The sequence below is a fragment of the Gobio gobio genome, assembly GCF_949357685.1.
Source record: "Gobio gobio genome assembly, chromosome: 8".
Classification (NCBI taxonomy): domain Eukaryota; kingdom Metazoa; phylum Chordata; class Actinopteri; order Cypriniformes; family Gobionidae; genus Gobio; species Gobio gobio.
Genome location: NC_137114.1, coordinates 42,481,168 through 42,492,686, shown reverse-complemented (window position 1 = coordinate 42,492,686; position 11,519 = coordinate 42,481,168). Strand labels below are relative to the sequence as shown.

Genomic DNA, 11,519 nt, shown 5'->3' with positions numbered 1-11,519 from the left:
ATAGTTGTGAAGTAATCCATTTAAACTCTTTGCAAATAATATTTTATTTAAAAAAATATGCACACATTCACTCTTGTTTGTATGTCTAATATGTCAAAAATATGTTTCTTGTCTCCTCACATTCAGTTATGAATGACATTTTAAATGATTGCATTCTCTCAATTCAAAATGGCGAAAAAAAGCTGAGTAGTTTGCATCACTGTATGTTACTGTGGGTTGTTAAACATATCCACCGTATAACAGTTGTCAAATATTAAATGTTTAGCTACTTATATCTTACCACGCACACACTTTTTCACTATAAAAACGAAAAGCGTTGCACTGGAATTCACACTTATCTTTAGTGAACATTAAGCCCTGCCTTCTTTGATCTGATTGGCCATCATTTTGACATAGACGTGCTAGACCGCTGAGGCAGACCAACAACTCCCATGATTCGGCAAAATCAAGGCGTCATCAAGCTGCACCTTTGTTTTGAATAAGCGACCCCTAGCGGCGAAAATTACATACTGTGCCTTTAAGAAATATCAAATATTGGGGGGTTGGACAGTTTGGCCATTTCCAATAATTATTACAGTGTCAATGGTGGTTACGGCCCTGATTCAAAACTATAGTCTTACATAGCCAGAAGTCTATATAGCCTCAAATATACTTTATAATCAAACGATCATAACAGTGTAAATGTAATGACCTCATATGAACATGATGCCAGTGAATTGCAGAGCTGGTGCAAACATATCCACATCGCTATGATCAGATGCTTTCTTAACTGCTGTTTTCGCACCGCTGTCTGTTTTGTTGTGTGTTTATTTTGTTATTGAGAGGAAAGCATGCAGCACATATTAACATATTCATCTAAACGTCACTCTCAGCAGTGTGGACGGCATCTTTTTTTTTAAACTTCTAAGCTAAGTATAAAAAAAAAGCTTTGCCGTGAGTATCGGGCCTTGAATCACGTTCTCTTGTACATTATGTGTGCACGAGTGAGAACATGGTGTTGTTTCTGAATTCTACATATAGCCCCTTTATAATACTTATACACTGAATTAGTTCAAGCATGACATTGACATTATTATTTAAATTCTATTTTTGTACTCAATTCAAACATGCATAAATCAAAGCCCAAATCTCTCAGAATTTTTTTTTTTTTTTATAGATTTAAATATGTAAATCCACTTTCAGCATGCACTGTGACATGAATGATTAATAAGGTTGCATGGTTTTACTGTTTGCTTATACACTGTGTTATTGATTTTGTTGTCATGCTTAGAATAATCTATTGATTGTTACTGTAATTGTTCCTTTGTGCTCCAAATGTTGAGGTCTGTGAGAACGACTGCATCTCGTCTACACTGTAAAAAATGTACGTGATTTTAATGGTAAAACACTGTAAAAATGCTACGGTGGAAAACAGTTTGCAACTGGTTAACAGAAAGTTTCCGTACTATATAGATCTTACCCTTACATTTAATTTTACAGTAAAATACCGTTAAATTTACAAGTCATTGTGTAATTTACAGCAAAAAAACTTAAATTGACATTCCCAGAATTCCCTGCGTGACACGTCACATTTGATGTATTTTAATTGAAATAACTATGTTCTTATTTTTTTTCTTATCAGTTACATTAGGGTTTAATGTTACATCTAATGTTGTTAAATTAACGTTTATTGCATTTTTAAAATGTATTTCATTTTTAAAGTGTTGACACCTTCCATTTATTAGTATTGTCCTCCTAAAAGCTGCTTGTGATGAGCTTTGATTCATCACGTGATTCTCATCACCACTGTATTTGGTGGTTGTCAGTATATATCAAAGGTACATAACAGATATTAATATTTCAATAGGTTGGTAATTTAACATTATTTCAATGAATGAAATACGTTTTTTACCGTAAATTTTTACAGTGTATATGTAATTATTACAATATAAACCTTTAAATTATACAGATTTGAACTGTAAAATAGACAGTAAACTAAGCGCTATCCCGTAAATCCTAAAATGTTGCTACCGTATTTTTTACGCTAAAGTTCCGGCAAACACAGCTACCGTTTTTTTACGGTTAGTTTTTTTTTTTTACAGTTTATCTATGTTTTTTCCTTACAGTATTTTTCTGTTTTTCACCCCTGCTGCCAGAAAATTACAGTTTTTTAACGGTTTGTTTTTTTACAGTGTATCTTAGACATATATTATAAGCTGATGTTGTCTCACAGAAATTAAAAATATATTTTATATGACTGTTATATATAAAATGTTTGTATATATACACACTACCTTTCAAAATGTAAGTCAGTAAGACTTTTTTAAAGAAACTTAAGCCAGGACTCATTAAATGTAATCAAAAGTGACAGTAAAGACATTCATAATGTTACAAAAGATTTCTATATCAAATAAATGCTGTTCTTTTGAACTTTCTATTCATCAAAGAATCCTGAAAAATATTAAGTAGCACAAGATTTTACTTACTTTTATACCATTAATTGTTACATTTACTTAAACAAAAACATCAACAAACTTTAAATCTTATTTGTCATTTTTTGTCAGTGCATTAAACAGACTATAAAGCTGAGGATGAGGGCTCTCACCGCTCCTAGTGATTATGGGACCTGCGGTTATGACGGCATCCCCTGAGGATGAACCTGATACTACGTGTTCATCCACAGTGTCTCTCCTCCTGCGATTTCCACAGATCTGTAGAGGTATTACATTGAGTGCTCTCATTCAGTTAAGAAACTTAAAATACATTATTAACCATACAATATTTTAGCATTAAGACTGTTTACCGGCAATAGCAATGGACAGTCATCTGCTCGACACAGCTTTGTGACACAATGCAGAAACACAGTGGACATCTTCTGGTTCTTATGTTTCACAAAACGGAAGACTTCAAATGCAAAGCGGCCCATTTGACTTTTTCCGTTCTCAAAAACAGTTGTCTGTGGATCCTTGTAGCACCTATTTAAACCCCCACCACCAAAAATAAGGTATCAGATCTGCCGATAAGCTGAAACTCAAACAAACACGCACGCAAACGTGCACACACTCAAACAAACAAATCATTTCATCTAAAAGGCCTTTGTGCATTGAATAGTAGTCAGTTGAGCAGGTAATGAGGACTCACCGAGTTAATGCGCACATAATTTCAGAAAATACTAAATTACCCAAAGAATAGGTCATAGCGTATCTCATCATTAGGTTTCCCAGAGGGGGTGGCGTAACAGTGATCCATCAGAACATTCCACCTGAAGGGAAAACACAGTCATTTCTGCTAATAATGGGAATCGAATCTCCAATCTCAAGAAGAAAAAAGAATTAGTTAATAGAGGCTCAAGATCAGAATATTTACCCAAGCTGACAATTTTTTTTCCTCATAATCCATATAATTTTCCTCACAAAATCTCCCAATTACTTAGACAGATTACTAGTAAAAACTGTGACTTATTACCAGCAAAAAACATTTTGATGTGAAATTATTTGACAGAAAAATAAATTTCATATTTCAATAATATATAAAATCATAAAATCTGTGTGATATAGGCTACCTCCTGTCCAGATTTGTAGCTTTAACTGCAGCAAACACACGAGTCTTCAAGGACAGGCCAGACATTGGTATAAATATGAACTGATTGAATGTTGAATCCTGCAAAATATGAGAACGAATATTAGCAATACTGTAATGGCCATCTAAGCCATTCTTCATTACACAAACGTGCCATTTTTATGTTTTAATTTAACTTTATATTTAACAATATGAAAGTGACAATTTTGGAAATAAGACTAAATATCATAAATATCGTAAATATCATATTTTTAAGTCAAATAATTTCTTGGTTACACTTTACTTAAATATATAATGCATTATACAATTATTTTTTAATGCAGTAATTATGCCTTGTAATGTACTTCATAATGCATTGTATGGTCTCATGAATAATTGTAATAGTTATAATATATAAAATAGTTATAATATATTATACATTGAACACACCTTTAGAAAGTATATTGCATTAAAACAACCAATTTCAGAATCTACAAATATTATAATTCAACTTTGGTTACAATTACTTATAAAAGATATAATGTATATTATGAATACCTTTATAATGCATTATACATAAGGTCTTTAAGTGAAGTGTTACCAATTTCTTTTAATTTTTTTCAGCAAACTTAAGTATACAATCATAAACATTCAAAATTAAAATAAATAAAATGTAATTCAAATAAGAAATGTATGGTAACACTTTAGTTTAGGGCCCAATGCTCACTATAGTTCCTTATTAGCATGCATATTACTAGGATATTGGCTGTTTATTAGTACGGATAAAGCACATATTAATCCCTTATTCTGCATGACCATATTCTACATCCCTTAATCCCCAATACCTAAACTTAACAACTACCGTACTAACTATTAATAATCAGTAATAAGGAGTTTATTGAGGCAAAAGTCATAGTTAATAGTGAAAATTGGACCCAGATCTAAAGTGTGACCAAAAAGTAGAACCACTAATTAACTGTGATCTCATGAAAATATTTATAATAATTTTATTTTACGAACGACAGAGATCACTCACATTGTAAAGCACCAAACTGAGTGTGCTCAGGAAAGTGCCATTGTTGTCTTTCACTGATATTGCAGCAGACGAGCTGGTAAAGGAGGTTGAGATCAGAGCAAGACATTATCACTGTGTATTCACTGCAGAAAATATCAGCAAATCATTGATTACTTGGTCTTAAATAGAACCATAGCAGATGGAAGTAGGTTGTCACGTCAGAAAAACAGACTCACGATGCCAGCTGGCTGTTGTTGAGCAGGTACTCCAGAGGATAACTACAGCTGAATTTATACACCAGACCTGGCAGGTAACTGATGATAGTTGGAGGGTCTGGGGTGTCAATGTAGCCTGATATATTCCCCATCTGCACCATAGAGATGTTCCCATAAGCATTGAAACCTTGAATTGTAGAAACCTGAACACAGAAAGATTTACATATGTTACTTTAATGTAAATCTTATTTTCACTAGGAAAAATCACATTTTTGTTCTTAAGTTTATCATCTTTAGGCCCAGTTTCACAGACAGGGCTTAGATTAATGGTGCAGTGTGAAGTATTCATGAGGATCTGTTGACAGAAATGCAATATAATATACATAACTATGTTTTCAGTGGTGTATAAAGACTTTACATAATGAACCGTTATGTTTTCAATAACTTAGACTGAGCCATTTCTTTCTACATTTCTACATACACCGCGGGTCCCCTTGAAATCGCCATTTTGCGCCGCCATGTTTCTACGGTAGCCCTAAACGGACAAACTGCTCTCCAGAGCGCTAGCTACTCTCTTCTCTCTCTGATGACGACATCTTTGTCCTGTGTTGGCCACCGTAGCTTCTCTATGTGCTTTGAAAGGGAGGGGTGAGCGTTTGCAATTCACAACCTTACCACTAGATGCCGCTAAAATTTAAGCAGTGCACCTTTAAGCCATGATTATGCCTTAGTTCAAGTCACCCTTTGCCGCACGTTTGATTGACAGGCGATCTGACCATTCACATCGCTGAATCTGCCCTTTTGTCCGACAAAGCAGTCAAGAGAGTTAGTAGATTAACGTCGGTGGACTTGAACTTGGAAAAACGTGTGTACTGACGTCTTTCTGCGGTTGAAACAACATTTCTTTTAGTGTTCATTCATGTTTATTTCATGCTTATCTATGAACTAGAAAGAAGAGATAATCGGTTCACGAGCAGCTTAACTGAGGCGCTACAGCGATCACGACACATTAAAGGGTTAGTTCACCCAAAAATGAAAATTCTGTCATTAATTACTTACCCTCATGTTGTTCGACACCCCTAAGACCTCTGTTCATCTTCGGAACACAAATGAAGATATTTTAGCTGAAATCTGATGGCTCAGAAAGGCCTCCATTGGCACAATGCACTTTACACTCTCAAGACCCATAAAAGGTACTAATTACGAGAATAGTTTTTGTGTGCAAAAAAAAACCTAAATAACGACTTATATAGTGATGACCAATTTCAAAACACTGCATCATGAAACTTTGAAGCGTTATGAATCAGTGAGTCGATTCAGCGGTTTGAATCGCCAAAGTCACATGATTTCAGCAGTTTGGCGGTTTGACACACGATCTGAATCATGATTCGACTCACTGATTCATAACGCTTCAAAGCTTCATGATGCAGTGTTTTGAAATCGGTCATCACTGTATAAGTCGTTATTTATGTGTTTTTTGCGCACAAAAACTATTCTCGTCGCTTCATAAAGTTATTGTAGAACCACTGTAGTGAGATGGACTTTGTAACGACGTCTTTAGTACCTTTTATGGGTCTTGAGAGTGTAAAGTGCATTGTGCCAATGGAGGCCTTTCAGAGCCATCAGATTTCAACTAAAATATCTTAATTTGTGTTCCGAGGATGAACGGAGGTCTAACGGGTGTCCAACGACATGAGGGTAATATAAATAATTAATGACAGAATTTTCATTTTTGGGTGAACTAACCCTTTAAAGAGACACAAAACAGTATTTATTGTTTAAATTTGTTTAAAAAATGACAATTTCAAAGTTGAGACTATGTTTCATATCAAAAGTAACTTGCTCTGTCCTGTCTGTCGGCGTGTTGTCAGTCTCCTCTTTGCTCCGCGATTGAGACAAAACAATACTGGCATTTTTAAGATATGTAAGATATGTTTAAGTTGCTTTCAGTTAAAACAGCTCAAACATGCATTTTAGTCTGGGACTAGTCTGTGAAACAGGGGGTTAAAATCCCAGATCAATTTTGTTATTTCCATATCCCGGACGAGCCCCCATTAGTTGCGTCCCTTTTGAGCCATGGGGCATGACATATGTAATACAGTATTAAAACCAACAGAATAGATTGGGCAAAGGTAAAGATGGTGGAAGTTTAGATACACAGTTCAATGATATTGCATTATTACCATATTCATACACCATGGTACATGAATGTTTCCCTCACCATCAGCGTGTTCCCACAGGCCTCCAGTGTGCTCAGGCTGATACTGAAGAGCACAGCTGTGGGGAAGGTGTTGTTGTTTATGAAGCCTCGGCAGTGGGCATCTACATGACGGCCGTTCAGTGCCAGGTCAGCATCAGTGTATCCAGAGTACAGCACAGGGCAGAGGTTAATCTTTAGTGTGATTGTCTGAACACCACAGTATACACTGATGTCTCTGTCACCTTGAGGGAAAGACAGCACAACAAGTAAATGATACGGCATCTCCGTTGCTACAAACTATATTATCAGCATGACAATTTAAGTGCAAAGTGCAAACTAAAATATTACTATGCATTTAAAAATGTCTTGTATTTACTTTAATGACAAGCTCCATTGACTCCACAAGCAACCTAACCTTTTGGAGCAAGAAATGTTACATCATAACATTTCTTTGTTATATATTTTTCAAAATTCTAAGATTTCCAGGTTTAAATGAAATTGTAAAGCCCAAATTTCCAGTGCAGACTCCACTATATATAATACTTTCTCTAATATAAGGAATTAATAAACTAATATTGGTCTCACTTTATTTTAGGGTCCTATTCTCACTATTAACTACAACGTTTTCCTCAATAAACTCCTAATTACTACTTATTAATAGTTAGTAAAGTTATTATTACATTTAGGAATTGGGTAGGATTAAGAGATGTAGAATATGGTCATGCAGAATAAGGCATTCATATGTGCTATAAGTACTAATAAACAGACAATGTCCTAGTAATATGCATGATAATAAGCAACTAGTTACTCTGTTACCCTAAGTATTCATATACAATAATTATTTATCATTGTTTGAAAAAAAAAAAATTACAAGTGATTTATTTAAAAGTTTGGGGTCAGTAAAATGTTTGTTATTGAAAGAAGTCTCTAATGCTCATCATGGCTGAATCAAAAAATACAGTAGTAAATACAGTAATATTGTAAAATATTACTACAACTTAAAGTGTAATTTATTCCTGTGAATTTTCAGCATTATTCCTCCAGTCTTCAGTGTCACATGATCCTTCAGAAATCATTCTAATATGATGATTATTATTATCAATGTTGAAAATGTTGATTTTTTTTTCTCTCTCTCAAAAGAATAGCATTTATTTGAAATAAAAATCTTTTGTAACATTATAAATGTCTTTATCGTCAACTTTTGAACAATTTCATGCATTGGTTTGTTTTAAGTATTAATTTAAACTTTTGAAATCTTACTGACCCCAAACTTTTTAACATTAGTGTATTATTGTTTACATTCTGCAACATATGAATTATGGCTCTCGGTTTCTTACCAGGGAATCTGCTGTGTAAGTTTGGATCACAGTTGAATCCATTGAATTGTGTAAAAGCTAAATGAATCCCACTGAAAAGCAGAAGAGGAACACATATCCACTCCATTTCAACACCTGGAAAGAGAGGAAAACAGACATTTTACTGCCATTTCAAAACTTCAGTCATAACCAAAATAACGGCTTGCATACCAGTAATGTTTGTTGCATAAAGTGTTGAGATCCCTCTATTACCTCAGTCCCCTGATGCAGGTGAGCTGTGCTCCATGCGTTTCGGCCTGCTGCCGGTGAGTGAATGGGCAGCCTGGCATCTCCACAGGGCCGCCCGCACCACGGGCCTCTGCTGCAGCCAAAACAATGAGCCATTATCAGAAGACTTATACAAAAAGAGCTGTCCTGGACAACATGGGAAAATCCATCACAATCTCAATGCGCTGAACAAATCTTTTTAATGGAGGCAGAAACATGAGCCGCTTTTACGATTTCCCACTCGTCTCCTCATGGCTTGATCTGCCTCTGTCATCGCTCAATAATGTCTGAACTCAGTGTGGGACTGAAGGCAGGAATTATGCTTTCATCGGCGGCTGAAGTGACTAAAGGGCCTATTCTCTCTGTCAGTCCATCAGGGTTGATAGCGAGTTATCGTCACTCTCTGGCCTCCTGGCTCCTCGCACTTAACGCACTAGATGAAGATACAATCACAAACTGCACTGTAAACCTGAATAATAAATAAGTTGGCAAAACTAAAAAAAAAAAATCTGAGGTAATCAGTTACATCAAATTTTTTAAGTTAAGAAATTCTAAGTAAGCAGAACTGGCAGATTTTAATGTTGTACTCGATTGCTCTTAAAGGGATAGTTCACCCAAAAATAAAAATTAGCCCATGATTTACTCACCCTCAAGTCGTATTTGACTTTCTCCTTTCACAATCAGAGTTATATTAAAAAATGTCCTGGCTCTTCCAACCTTTATAATGGCAGTGAATGGGAGCCCAAAAAAGTGCATCCATCCATTATAAAAGTAATCCATACGGCTCCGGGGGATAAAAAAGGCCTTCTCAAGCAAATCAACGGCTTTTGTAAGAAAAACGTCCATATTTAACACATTATAAAGTAAATGATCTAGCTTCCGTCGGACTGCCTTCTGTATTCAACTTACGAAAGAAGCGTAACTGGCACGACGATGACGTTGGACGTAGCGTAAGTGTTTGGAACTACAAGAGGCGCTACACGTTTACATATAGTCGTAAGTTGGATACGGAAGGCGGTCCACTGGAAGCTAGATATTTTACTTGTTAAATATGGATAATTTTCTTACAAAAACGCATTGATTCGCTTCAGAAGGCCTTTATTAAGTTTACTTAATCCGTTTGTGTTGAGATTACATGAATGATTTGTGTTGCATGAACTGAATCTGGGCGGGGCGTGTTAGTTCCCAGCATGCTTTGCATGTGGCTAAATCAAGAGAGTAGAGCTGCGTCTGAAATCGAATACTTCTACTATACAGTATGCAAACAACAGTATGCCAACAGAGCAGTATGTCCGAATTCATAGTATTCGAAACAGTAGGCGAAAAGTACACTGAAAAAAATGATTAGTTGGATTTACAAATTTTTTTTATCGTAAGTGGTCGTAATCAATTTATTTTATCTCAATATAAACAAAAACACATACAATTCTGATAAAACCAATTTTTTTTTTTTAAATTATTTAAACGAGCATAAATTAATTATGCTTAATTTAATTGGGCCATAATCATTTTTTTCAGTGTACCCGGATGACCTACTACTTCCGGCGAGATTCTGAAGTGTGCATACGATGGACACTTTACTATCATGAGGCCACGGGAGACGATTTATGAATGGAGGTGATGGGACGCAACTGACGCTGGTAGGTCACATGATCATGACAAAATGGAGTACATCCGGATTACATTCATACTACATTTATTCATTCTATATAGAATGTAAAGTTAGTTGTTGTTTGTTGCACTCTGTTCTTAAAGTCTCTGTTGTTAGTTGCACTCAAATCATCCTTGTTCACATTACTTAAAAAAACTCATGTTACTATATTTACTTAGATTTACTGAGTTGTTTCTACTAAAAATGAGTATTGTCAGCTTTACTTAATAAATGTTTGTTCAGTCAACTTAACATTGCTGAGTGAAACGAACAAACTGGGCAGTGGATCTGTAGTTCCCAGCATGCTTTGCAAGGGACTGCATTAGGAGAGTAAATTTAGGGATTAAAGTGGCATTTTTTTTTTTTTAGTAAAGGGAAATATGTTGTTAGTTTATGTTAGTGTTATGTGCAGTTATGTTGGACATTTACAGGAGTTTCTGTAATTTTGTGGTTACCATTATGCAGAAGAATGGTGCCTGTGTTTAGGCTGTGGCCACTCATACACTCATTTATTGGATGAACTTCCTTCCCTAAATTAAGTTCTTTTTGAATTTTTTTCTAAAAATATGCTTCTTGTTATGATTAGTAGTTTTCCACTTACACTTGTAGAACAAGTAGTTCATTTAATAAGGTCAATTAAATCAATAAATGTGTTCACCTAACATAATAAACTTTTATAAATTTAACATAATATTATTAAGTGAACTGCACATATAAATATTATGTAACAGTGACAAAATCAAATGGTTTGTATTTACTTAAAAGACATTATGTCAGCTTTACTTGACTATCTTTTGTTCATATAACTAAATTGTTATTTGTAAAAATGACTCAATATAGTTGTGTGGAACCACTTGACGCTGCTTTTTTAAGTAAATTCAACAAATTATTTTTTTGAGTGTAGCTATAACGAACTAATTCAGCAAATGGTAATTGTAACATAACGCTTTGATAACATTAGCATAGCATATCAATTGCTGAAAGAGTACGGCAATACAGAACATTTAACATATATCTGTTCTCAAGCTCATGCTCCACTCGTCATGGTAAAGCTAGATAATAGCTTCTCTGATTTAATCAGTTAAAAACAGTGAGATGTATCCAAATGTAAAGCAGACAATAGTCCTTGCTGAATAAATGCATTCATTTCTTTTAAAAATCTTACTGACCACAAACCTTTGAACAGTAGTGTATTATCTTTCTGCAGGTTGTTAAAATGTCATATTCTCTAATTACAAATACAAATAATTGCTATTTTTTCAAGTCACTTACAGTAGCATTGGCTTTTTTATTAATTGGAATCATAAATAATATAATA

General features: G+C 34.7%; 1 protein-coding gene across 1 annotated transcript in view; it reads right to left on the bottom strand.

The window, feature by feature from the left end:
• The window catches only part of zpld1b (zona pellucida-like domain containing 1b), a gene marked incomplete at both ends in the record, with an annotated part of 9,172 nt that extends 762 nt beyond the window's left edge, over nt 1-8,410 (bottom strand). Inside the window, 8 exons of the mRNA XM_079824035.1 lie at nt 2,585-2,690; nt 2,783-2,954; nt 3,161-3,241; nt 3,542-3,639; nt 4,574-4,646; nt 4,789-4,970; nt 6,989-7,209; nt 8,305-8,410. Coding sequence (XP_079680161.1) covers nt 2,585-2,690; nt 2,783-2,954; nt 3,161-3,241; nt 3,542-3,639; nt 4,574-4,646; nt 4,789-4,970; nt 6,989-7,209; nt 8,305-8,410 — 1,039 coding nt within the window. The remainder of the gene's footprint in view (nt 1-2,584; nt 2,691-2,782; nt 2,955-3,160; nt 3,242-3,541; nt 3,640-4,573; nt 4,647-4,788; nt 4,971-6,988; nt 7,210-8,304) is intronic.
• Between the last annotated feature and the right edge of the window lie 3,109 nt (nt 8,411-11,519).